The sequence below is a fragment of the Mycetomoellerius zeteki genome, unplaced genomic scaffold (genome assembly GCF_001594055.1).
Source record: "Mycetomoellerius zeteki isolate Tzet28-1 unplaced genomic scaffold, Tzet1.0 scaffold150, whole genome shotgun sequence".
NCBI lineage: Eukaryota > Metazoa > Arthropoda > Insecta > Hymenoptera > Formicidae > Mycetomoellerius > Mycetomoellerius zeteki.
Genome location: NW_017256448.1, coordinates 296200 through 308739, shown reverse-complemented (window position 1 = coordinate 308739; position 12540 = coordinate 296200). Strand labels below are relative to the sequence as shown.

General features: G+C 30.6%; 1 protein-coding gene across 2 annotated transcripts; it reads right to left on the bottom strand.

Moving 5' to 3' along the window:
* Window positions 1–231: 231 nt before the first annotated feature.
* Window positions 232–12121, bottom strand: Dpp10 (Dipeptidyl peptidase 10). 2 transcript variants are annotated; one of them, XM_018444457.1, is made up of 16 exons: window positions 11901–12121; window positions 9797–9958; window positions 9155–9301; window positions 8921–9048; window positions 8646–8857; window positions 8278–8441; window positions 8049–8152; window positions 6979–7099; window positions 6426–6664; window positions 6087–6358; window positions 4230–4399; window positions 3968–4110; window positions 2585–2779; window positions 1912–2072; window positions 1374–1585; window positions 232–870 (listed from the first exon to the last, which is right to left on the bottom strand). In XM_018444457.1, the coding sequence occupies exons 1-16, from the start codon at window positions 11931–11933 to the stop codon at window positions 724–726; spliced, it is 2610 nt and encodes an 869-aa protein (XP_018299959.1). In that variant the 5' UTR covers window positions 11934–12121; the 3' UTR covers window positions 232–723. The 2 variants fall into 2 exon arrangements, with proteins under 2 accessions (XP_018299959.1, XP_018299960.1); XM_018444458.1 differs by having other exon boundaries at window positions 9797–9955.
* Window positions 12122–12540: the final 419 nt, after the last annotated feature.

The following is a 12540-nucleotide window of genomic DNA, read 5'->3' as shown; positions in this document are numbered from 1 at the left end:
GTAAATCAAAAAGTCCTTTATTATTTTGCAATCTTTGCGGTTAACGATAATTTCTAAAGATTTCTCAATAAGCGCATATCTGTTATCTACCGCTAAATACAAGCGCGCGGTGAGCTGTTTTTTTTTTTTGCCACCGTACATAATTATTACCTCTTGTAGTAAATAATTTGCGCTTTTAGCAATTACGATAGACGTGCATTTATTGACAGTAGATACGTACTTATTCGGCGATCTTTAGAAATTAATATTTCGTTAAATTACGAAACGTATGCAGTGTACGCCTGGAACTTTAGGCGGGCACTGTACAATATAAAATTGTCATTGTAATGCTATTTTCCTCGACTGTTTCGGCGTTAAATTCCATTGTATTATTTTTATTTAATGTTTAGATATCTTTAAATGAATATAATTTGCGTAATTTCATAGACAATTTATTTGATTAGATAATCGGTATGTGCTTTGTTAACTGGTGTAAACGCATTGTAAATTATGTACTGGATGATTATACATACTTCTCATTGCGTTTTATAATTTCGATTGTTGGAGTACAAAACGATGAGCCACATATCTTCTGTAAATATTCTATTAGACGGAACACAATTTGGAGATGTTTAGATTTTTACAATTTTCTTCGTCTTCTTTTTTTTAGGTTTTTATACAATTTTAATCAACTTGTAGGTACTCAATATTTCATGTAATCGTTATCTTTTAAATTTTTTAATATTAGTACATGCCATAACCGCCGCTACCAAGTCCAGCCTTCGTGTCAGCAGGTACTTGTTTTTGAAAACAATCTTCCAAGAACTGTTCCATGGAGAGATATAAATGTCCCTTAACGCCCGCCAAAGTATGACTTACATCCGGATAGACCTGTGAATAAATCAGAGATTTCTATATTGTTATATGATATTATATTCATCATCATATGTAAATAAATTAACTGCATAATATTTCAGTTAGTTTCTAATTTTTTTCATTCAAAAATTTTTAATAAATCATCGATGATAAATAAAATTTATTGCAACATAAAATATGTGAAATATGCAAATCTCTGAAAATTGCAACTAAAATTAAACATTACTGTACTATGTAACTAATGAATTTTATAAGGATTAAATTTAGTTTTAATAAACAAAATGCGTTTGATTTGTGCATTTTAATTTAGATATGAATGTAGTTAATAAAGCAAAGCTAAGAATGAAACATCTAATTTATTCACATCAATATTAAACAATCAGCTTAATTTCAGCAACAATATTGATACATATATCTGTAATTCTTAAAACAAAAAGATTATTAAATACCTGTATACCTCGGCAAATAACTTGCATAAGAACAAACCTTATATTTATAAAAAAAAGGCATTGAAATACCTGCTGTCGAAAAAGTACGCCTTCTTTAGCGAGATGACGGGCAAGTGCCATGGACTGTTGGAATTGAACGTTATCGTCCGCAGTTCCGTGCACCAAATAAAACATCTTATCATGCAGGTACTTTACTTTGTTATAAACATTAGATTCAGCATAACCTTTGTAATTGGATGTCACATTCGGTAATCCCATGTACCTCTCGGCATATGCAGAATCTGCATAAAAATCATTCATGTTAAAATCATATAAAGTAACAAATACAGATAAAAATTTAAAGGTATAATTAAAAATTATACCCATAATTTTTTTAACGGATCTGAAAAAAATATCTCCTCTAGTAACATTTTCCATCCGTTCACTCTAACAGATAAAATTATAAATTGTCCTTTTTTTTGGAAAATCTTTAAAACTAAGCAAAAATGAGCATATCTCTAAAAGATTTTTTTTCTTAGTTTATCGATTCCCTATACGCTCCCGAAGTTTGGCCATTTAAATTCGGAACATCCTGTATATCTCCGTGATTTTTTTAGTAATATTTTACCATAAAGCTCCCAGGAGACGATAGGTGCGACGCTTATCCCGCATTGAAACACCTTCTGTTCCGGATGAGCCAGCACAAGAGCGGCAACAAAACCACCGTAACTCCATCCCCAAACGGCGACTCTTCGTTTGTCCACGAAATGCAGAGAGTCTCTTAAATACCTGGACAATTATAATCTTATTGAGAATAATGATAAGTCTTATATGTATGTGCTCTACAGAAATTTTATATGTCTAAGCTTTACAAGGTAAGTTGAATATAAGGGCTAAAAAATAATTAATTATGTACAAATATAACTTATTTTAAATTACTTTGAATCAAACAATAAGGCACTTTTTACACATTTTTGTATGCCGAAAATGATGCCAGAAAATAAATTTCACTAGCATGCCAGGTTTTCGAAATAATTGAGGTTTAATGTGCAATAAATGATTTTTTGACATTTTTTTTATAAAAAAATTTCGTCCATTTTCTAAAGTTCTACCAAAGTTTAATAAATATATATGTGCACACCAACGTCCAGTGTTGGCTCTTTATTCAACGTTATATATCTGATTTAATTCATTAGAACCTTGCTTAGTAAAAGTATTTAAATTGTTTTAAAATCTTTTGTTTAGACAAAGATACTTTAGAAAACAGGTATATTTTAATTTTTAAAAAATATATCAATTACTCTGTAACTTCAAGTTGATCAGCCACTTCTACAGAACCTAGTCTATAATACACCTCATGTAATAATTTGTAGCCTTGTCCTCCACTTCCTCTGCCATCGATTTGTGCGACAATAACATTTCTCCGACTAGCCAAATATGTATTCCAGTCCACTTTAAACATTTCAGTGACTAATTGCGACCCAGGAGCACCGTATCTGAAATAATGAATACTGTTGTGTATAGACAAATGTTCAAGTTTTATATGATTTTTTATTGAGCAATAGTTAAATAAATATAACTATATTTATTAATTATATCTTTAATTGCTAGGTGATAGCAATTAAAAAATAACTTCCATTAGTGTATTTTGACATAATTATTAAAATTGACAAGGACTTTCTTCTTGTTATAAATTAAAACAAATTATAAAATAGAAATATATCAAAGTTACTCGTTTATAATATTTAAATTGCTTTAAATTAAAAAAGAACAATAATTTTTTATGCACGTTCGTATTTTCTTAACTATAGTAATTACGAAAAATGATTATTTGAAAGTATTTTGATTGATGAAAATGAAGAAATGAAGTTAAATCTGCGCTTGAATCAGTTTCAAGAAAAGATGCTGACGCGACATAAAAGAATTGATAGAGCTATTCTGATTTCTAATCACGAATTTCATGAGAAAAATCTCACATTATGTGTTAAATTATTATTATAGAATGGTAAGCCTATACTTTAAAGTGCTTTTATACTAAATATTGTCCGATGGTGTTTCATCAAACTGCAGTACTTCAAAGTAAGACAAAAATTACAAAAAATATGTATATTCAATTTTATGTAATTTAAGAAAATGTAGAAAAAAATTGAAACTCACACAGATTTAAGGTCTTCTGCGCTTTAAAATGCGTGATCGAAAATTTCTATACGATCTTCTTTCATCAAGATATTGAACTTTTCGTCAAATGCGAAAAAATTTCAAGTGCCGGGGATGTACATAAATTTTTATAGAACGAAAGCGTTTTAATTAGACATCTAAATCTAATTCTAAGAACTCGATGTTCCTTCATGTAATCTACTTGTTTATATGGCTCCAATTTCATAAGTACAAATTACAGAGCTTTCGTATCAAGCAAATGTTACGATAGTTCTAGACGCCATTTTGGACTAAGAAATTGTAAAAAGGATCACAATTTCAAAAATTTTTGTCATTCTCGGCATAAATTTCAAGCTGCAGCACGTATTAATACATATATTTTAATTTTGGAGAAGGATCTCCAAATCTGTAAAAGTAGTATGAACGATATCGTTCTACGAAAATTTATTGCATTCAATTTTTAAAACAGACGACTTTATGATCCCATTAAAAGTAATACACAATATGTATATTTTTGACATACTTACACCTGAACCACCAATGGATAACGTGTAATCTCATCCTCTCTTAGCCCGGGTGGTAAATGCAATCTCACCTGAGCGTTGTACCCACCACTTATCTGCACAGGAAATGTCTTTACCTGTGGAAGTGCGATGTTTGCTATTCTTTCCTGTAATAAACATTTGTAAGATTATATATATATATAATTTAAAAATCTATTTAATTCAGGATAATCTAAATCTAAAGTTTATAATTTGAGCGAAATTTATAACGAAGTTTATAACATACGCGCAACGACGTATTATTCTGTAATGTTGCGAGGAGTCGCGGAGTAGACATTTCCATTTTGTAAAGGGCCACGGTAGGTACACCAGGTCCAAGGCACTCGAGAACGAAATATTCAAAATCCGCGGATGGGAAGATCGCATTGTGATATTGACAAGGTGGGTCGCCGCTTTCTAAAAACACAGACCGCATGAGGTCGAGTATCTAATAAAAATTAGACGTATATTGAACGAATGACAACTAAGCACTTGGCTGTATTCAGGACGTTCTATAAAAATTGTTTCCTTACTCAATCCAAATCATATATGTATAAACCTCGAACAAAAAACTGTTATATTAAATTAAAAAATAAAATTTAGTAGTAGGTGATAATATTTCTTATTAAAATAATAAAACCTAAGTGATACCTTTGTATAATTGACGCGAAGTTACAGCCCTGTTGTCTCATTCAACCCAAATGATATACAAATACTCAAAGACATAGAGAATGGACTGCGCGATCCGTATCTCAATAGTATTCAAATGTGGTCGATAATAACGAGGAAAAGGGACCATGGAAGACGATCAGTCTCCCATTCTTTCTCCCATTACACTATTGAATGGAAAGAGATAGAGATTGGCTGCCTTCCACGTTCTCTCTCTCTCTCTCTCTCTCTCTCTCTCTCTCTCTCTCTCTCTCTCTTATTTTTATCAACCATTTTGATACACAGATTTCATAGTCCATTCTCTATATCTTTGCAAATACTCGATATCAATCACCTAGACATTCAGTTCCTCAATAGCGAACACGTAAACAACACCTAGACACTTAATTCCTCGACAGCGAACATCTATAAATCTAGACACTCACTTCTTCGGCGACGATCTCGATATTTCATTTTGAATAATTCGCGCCGCGCGCGTCACAGCCGTCACGTGCAACGCTGGTCTGCGCTGGTTAGATCGATAGATGATATAAAGTCAAAAGCCATCTATTATTGAAAAAACGAACCGTACATTTCTCCTCTAGTCGACGAACATGTCAATAACGACGTATTTTAAAATCAGGAGATAAATTTCAACACATTGGTTGCGTTCAGTAGAAAAAGCAGCTTTGCAACTGTTGTAAAATTCTTTAATATGATCAGTCTTGCCCTTAGTTCCTCACTAAATTTAAATGTATAAACCAATCATATTCAAGAATTTTACAACAATCGCAAAGCTGCTTTCTCTGCTGAACGCAACCATTCAGACTTTGCGTTGCAATATCTTCGCTCGTAATGCACGTACAGAAAAAAATAAAAACATTTTCATTATATATTCCGAGTGGAAACAATCGATAGAGCACACTTAGAACTTGATCGGTTCAGCTGTTAAGCTCTGTATTTTGATATCCGATAATCTCAGTCTCCCGCAACTTGCCAACTCGCGTAATTAAGGAGTATGGCCGGTCTCGCTTTGTGTTGTAAAGTGTACGCAAAGCGAGGGAAATTTCACACTTAAATAAGGAGTTCCTAAATACGTCTGTTTTTTTAACATTTGACAAACAAGGATGAAATAATTCTTAAGCGCTGTGAGCATGAATCAGACCGCGATGTTAGTAAACTTTATCTTTTTTAAATTGTACAATTGTTAGAAGGGTATGTCTCTTTCATACAATATAACAAATTTCTCAATTCAAGTTCCTATATTATATATACAGGTATTAAACTAGTACTCTATATTTTTATTTAAAATAGATATTTCAATGGATACTAAGTATTAATAATATTTTTATTTGTTATATTACATATCTTTTCTCCGTTGGAAAATAATAAAATATTAAGTAAGTTTCAAACTTTTCAAATAAGACACAGGATAAAAAATAATGTTGGCACTCACTTGAAACATTCCTGTTTTTTGACTTGTCCTTTTTATCCTTTGCTTGATGATGTTCCTTGTTATTATCAGTTTCGTGCCATTCATTTCGATTGATGAGACCATTGAAAGAACTAATTCGATGTCCATTTTCGTCATCGCTTGTCATGTCAGATGAGATGGTGCATGTGAGGCACATAGGAGGCCTCAAGGGCGATCCTAGTCGAGGAAGAGTAGAACTTATACGATAAAGGTGTCTCTGACCCGGTCTCATAAATGGAATACCGATGAAATATCTAGTTAAAATGCAAATTGTTTACAATGTTAAATTGTAGGCACTAATTTTATGAGTTACTTGCTCACATAGTATTATTTGTTTGGTCCCATACTAAAATCCTAACGATCTCAAATTTTCCATGCGTCAAAGGCACTACTTGTTTTCGAAGCACACTAGCCCAAATTATATGCTTGAAATATCCCGCCGGTCCATCTTTCACTGGAGTTATTGCGATGTAACTGCTACCATTTGTTGAAAAGAGAGGCGCTTCTGGTGGAGTATCCACCCATCCATGATTATTCTCATTTGATATTCTTTGTATTTCCTAAAATAATTAATTCATAATTTTAATAATTCTTAATTAAATATATTTGTTTTTTATATCTATATAAAAAATATAAATCTATTATTTAATATCTATATAATATATTATCTAATATTCAAAAATAAAGGATTATAAAAAAGACATAAAATTTAAAATTTTTTAAATACTCTAATGAAAATGTAGTATATAAAAAATGAAAACAAGAGTCAAATATAGATTTCAAAAAGTGCAGGAATTATTAATACCGATATTTAATACGAATACTTATATTTAATTGCACGTATCTTATCTGAAAGAAAACGACATTAACTAACCTGACAGTGCCACATTGGGCTTTTACAGATGGTAATTACTGAAAAATTTTGGACTCGTGTCAACCACGTTATGCAGACTTCTGTCAGAGATACCCAGGAAGCAGTCGAGAAATAATGGTCCCTGACAAAAAAAGACAGAAACGCATTTGAAAGATAATATCAATGGTAGAGAAATTGAGGGCATCTATCACAAACGCTCGTTGTTCTTCAGCGAAACTCAAATGTACCATAATGGGGCAGTACATCGTTAAGAATTCGGCTAGTAGAACATGGTATCCACATACGATATCAATCTTCACAAATTTACTAGAACACAGAATCTGGAAATTCTTTGTTTCAATCACAACCTCAAATAAACGATTGTAAATAAATTGGAATACGAGATGAAATTCGCCGGACACATTCTAAAATATGTGACAAACTATAAAAAGCTTATAAAATAAATTCAACGAGCGCACTTATGTAAATTGTAGTCATGTTAAAAGAAATAACTTAGATTTATATATATATATATATATGTTGTGAATTTTATATTTACATTTTTAATTTTATATACTGAGGATGGCTTAATCTAAGGCCGAAACGTTTATATTTTTATTAATTGTGATTCTTTATGTATTTATTTTGAGACGAGTTTCGCTGAAGAACAACAAGCGTTTGTGGTAGATGCCCTCAATTTCTCTGTTTTTAATATTGACCACGTTATTTATTTATTGAATATCAATGATGTATAAATGATAGATAAAATGCATATATACTATGTGCGATAATTTTTAAGACAAAAATTATACATGAATTTTTGCCAAGAATTTACGATTTCTCCGAGAAACAACGAAAGACATGATGAGTATAATGTTATATTTTATCTTTAGTTAACATTCGGAGAACAATAATTACTATTTCATATATATTTATGTTTATTATGAATTTTTTAAAACAATTATTAATATTCTAAATCTGATAATTAATGATCAGTAACTTTACGATCAGTAACCTGTGTATTAAATTGCAAAATGATAAAACCGTGTAACATAAGAAATATTTATTCCGAATAAAATTAACAAGCTTACGTATGCTCGATGACTGATGGTGGTTTCACTATCTTCGTACGAATATTTTTCGGATCAACTAAATCAGCAACATATAATCGTACAGAAGGATTTGGTGTTCCTGGCTAGTAAATAAAACACTTCTAAAGTACAGTGTTCTTTTCTTCTTTTATCTTGTTAACAGAACATAAATAATATAAAAAAATTCTGATTTTAGTAAAACTGCAAAATTTTTTTTACTATCGTGTACCTTAGGATATCGTAGCGATCGTATATCAGGATATAAAGCTTTGTTTCCCTCTCCAAACCATGAAATGTGCATCTCTTCTACAAGAGAATCGTTGAACGAGGCATAAAGCATCATATGACCATCAGGCGACATCCATATTGCTTCTGCACTGTGCAATATTTCCTCTATAAATAATAATTAGATAATAAATAACTTATTTATACTTTATTAACACTCTATCGGCAATGTTGTTCTTTTGAAGCCTAGCCAATTTTTTAATTGTGAATTTTAAGAGAATGGATACCCTAATAATACACTTTATCTTTTTATTTTTTTTCCTTAGTTTATGTCATCGCCATATAAAAGTTAAAAATTGATAAGTATTTTACCTTCGTATAACCAATCTGGTACACCATTGGACAATATACCAGGCACTGCAGTGTTCGTTACACGATATGCAGTATTGCTTGTGGGACTTGTTGTGTAATAAATATCGTAGTCCTGTACCATGACGAGTCCATGTCCGCGTGGAGTCCATTGCGCTAGCAAAAGATATGGATGACTCTCTTTCTCAGGATAAGGTGTTAACGCTACGCACTCTCTGTGAAATTATTCGTAAAAATTTCTATATTTGTGCCAATGTGCTATTTGTACTTATACTGACCGTGAATTGACGTCATAAACAATATATTGCGCTAAGTACGAATAGCGAAACAGTTTCTTCACATTTTGTGCAAGAAGCAAAAATTGATGATCCGGCGATAAAGAGAATTTTACGGGATTCAATCGTCTCTGCATAAAAAAGTGTTAATGTTTATGTCTTAAGTAATAAGAGCAGTAAACTGATAATAATATATTAAATTTATATTTATGGTAAATTTTTTAAATAAAAACTTACGAATGTCTCATTTGGCATTAAACTGCGCGATACGATGTTCGAGACATTTAACAGAGAAATGCCACCCCAAATATCTCGATAACATATGTGGCGATTACTCGCCCAAGATCCATTGAATAATAAAGGAGATAATTCGCCAGAGAGTACCTAAAATATAGAAAAATATTTTTGAACAATTCCTATTTATTCCATAATTTTTTAAAAATATGTCAATTAAGGTAAATGTAAAACACACTTCTGATATCTGCAAAAATATGTACTACACGTGCGCGGACGTAAGAAAGAGACGCAGAGAGAGAAAGAGAGAGAGAGAGAGAGAAAGAAGGAAAGAAGAAAAGGGAGAGGAGAAATAAGAAATGGAGAGAAAAAAATACACGACCGGACGAGAATGAGACAAAGATAGAAAAAAGAGAAAAAGAAAGAAATACAAAACACATTCTATGCTCTAAATTCTAAAATATAAAAAAAAACAATTTATCAAATTGTTGATTATATGATAATATAATTAATTAATTGCATAATATAATTAATAACATAATCAAAATCCCCTCTGCCCTTGAAAAAATCAAGTCCTAGATACGCCCATATTTATCACATTTCTTCCTCATTTATGAATGTTAATACAAATCCGCTATTACTTACCTCGGAGAGACGTAATCGTGTTCCGCGTACTCTAGGGCCATCATCGGGAGGTGTGAGCAAAGCTACGGAAGTGACAATAAGAGCTAGGACTGCGACGATCACGAGTAACGCTATTAAAATCCCACGCCAATTCCTTTGATTTGGGTTGGTTGAAACTAGCTCCTGTCACAAAGGTCTTTACTAACGCTAATGTCAAAAATGATCGAGTTATCATATGCCATGTATTTATTATTGCTACTTTCCATAGTTTGACGTAATACTGCATGAAAAATATTGTCAATATCTTTGTTAAAAATAAACGTAAATTTCCATTTCGTGATGACAATATCATTAATTAATTATTAAAATTAATTATGGGTAAAAATACGTATTTATCTTATCATTTGTATTTAATATTCTGTAATTTAATTTGACAACTAGAATACATCATATTTTTTAAAATTTAGATAATATTAAAATTTGTTTGCATTGAAAGTAAAAATGCTTAAATAAGGATAAGTCTAAAAAACTCGATATGAGTAAAATTTAAATTAATAAAACGTTTTTAATATATTTTTATGATAGTCTTTTCTTTTGCGCATAGATGATAAAAAATAATTATAAATGAGCAGTTGATATTATTAATAAAATGTTAAAAATTATATAAACAATAATCACGATATAAATTGATGAAATTGTAAATTTTATAAATACGTCCATTATATCTTTTTATGATATTTAAAGTGTTAAAACTCTTAATACTCTCTATAATATTAATACATTGTGTGTAAGCAAAGCAGTCGGTTATAGGAGCTTCATGGTGAGAGTAACTAGTCAGCTGCTGTCAGCTAAAATCAATAGCGAGGAAAGCGACGGTACTGCGCTGTGTGCGTCAATGTGTTGAGAGGAAAATGTGTATTAATGTATGACATATTCTTGAAAATAGATTTCGAAACAGATTAATTTCAAATTTCAATGAGTCTAATTTTTCGTAGGTAATCAAAACTATCTAAACATTGAGCTTTTTGAAACTACCATCAAATAATGCACATCCCCGATGAAAAAATTACCTGAAATTATTCCACGTTTTAGAACATTTTAACGAAATTGTTGAAAATTTGCCAAAATTTAAAAGAAAGTGAATTGTTTAGCTAACATACTGAAAAAATCGCTGAAATTAAACTGAAATTTCTCTGAAATTTTGCTGAAATTTCGTTGAAATGTGTTCTAAAATGTGGAATAATTTCAGCGAAATCTTTCCACCAGGCATATAAAATGATTAAATGCAATTTATTATTTAATCATTGTTGCGTTTATTTATATTGTGTGTGTGAGTATGTTTATAATAAATATTATCTTTTTTATAATTTTTTATTTAAAATTTATATTAGCTTTCGTTTCTGTTCAACAAGGTTGCATTGCTGATCAAGCATCTTAAACAAAAATGTTCTTGGCAAACATTTTTCTTAATATAATGTAAACATGAATTGAAGAATTTTATAATTAACATGGTATAACGTTTTTATAAATGAAACGAGAAAAATAACTTATTCAAAAACACACACACACACACACACTCTCTCACATACGCACACATAGTCCTTAAATAGAGAAATAATGATTTTATGACGATTCTAAGATCAAAGAACATTCATGCCAATAATTGTTATTTTATATATAAAATTTCAAAAAAAGTTTAAAAATTTTATTTATTTATGGGTTTAATTTAAATCTTTTATTTTGAATTATTTAAGTCTTTAAGATCTAGCTTCGACCGGTATAGGGCTCTCATTTATCGATTATGTTTCTCACATATACGGTCTAAAAATGATATTATCTTTTATTTTGTCATCATTATATATTGATTATATATTTTTTGCATATATATATCCACATTCCAAGTTTCATCAATAATATTTATTTATAAGTAACATAAATAAAATATATTATTATTTTTTATAAAAAAATAAGCTATTTTTTATAGAAAATTATAATTTTTCACTTCATATTATGTGGATATTAAAAAATAAATAGACGAATTTTGTTGCACAAAATTACTCAACTTTATAAAAAAATTTAGATATAATGTGTGATAGCAAGTTAATAAGATAGTTTAATTAATTACCTCGTCATCATAAATATTGTCGTGATCTGCCATCGGTGGTGCAAATCGAACACTCCGTGGCTTTTCTTTTACCTGAGATGTGAAACGACGCAGTCCTTTGCGTTTATCCCATTCGACATTGGTAGTAATTTCCACAATCGAAATTTATTCGCTTCACAATTTTGAATTTATAACAAGATCGCTTTGTTTGATAGCTATAATTGTCTCATAGCTATACTTGCACCGTGCGAATTTTCGATACTGAGCGACAAATCATCCCTTCCGAGAGATGCTGCAGATGTAGAGTTTGCGCATTCGATAGTGGATGCTGCGCTATACAGAGACAAGTAGAAAGGGAAGTACAGAGAAAGGAAGGGAGGAAAAAGAGAGAGAAAGGAAGAGGGATGAAAAAAAACCGATATATAAAAATAATCCTGCGCATATAAACTTAAGAGATAGAGAACCGATATACAACATAAAATAATTATAAATGTAACACTTTCTATCATCGATCCATAAATCGTTGACATATAATAACATTAGTTTGATATACTTACATAAATAAAAATTATAATTAATGATACGGAAACGCGTTGATGAAAGGAAGAAAAGGAAGCAGAAGCTGGAATTAACTAATAAATCCCCAGAACTAAGCATATAT

Bases quoted from the DNA above. Each gene is read 5' to 3' on its own strand.
- Dpp10 (XM_018444457.1), bottom strand. From the start codon at position 11,933: ATGGCAGATCACGACAATATTTATGATGACGAG. The intron at 9,049-9,154 runs GTAAGTTTTTAT...TTTTTTATGCAG, and splicing joins TAATGCCAAATGAGACATTC to AGACGATTGAATCCCGTAAA. The intron at 4,111-4,229 runs GTATGTTATAAA...TGTTTATTACAG, and splicing joins AGAATAATACGTCGTTGCGC to GAAAGAATAGCAAACATCGC.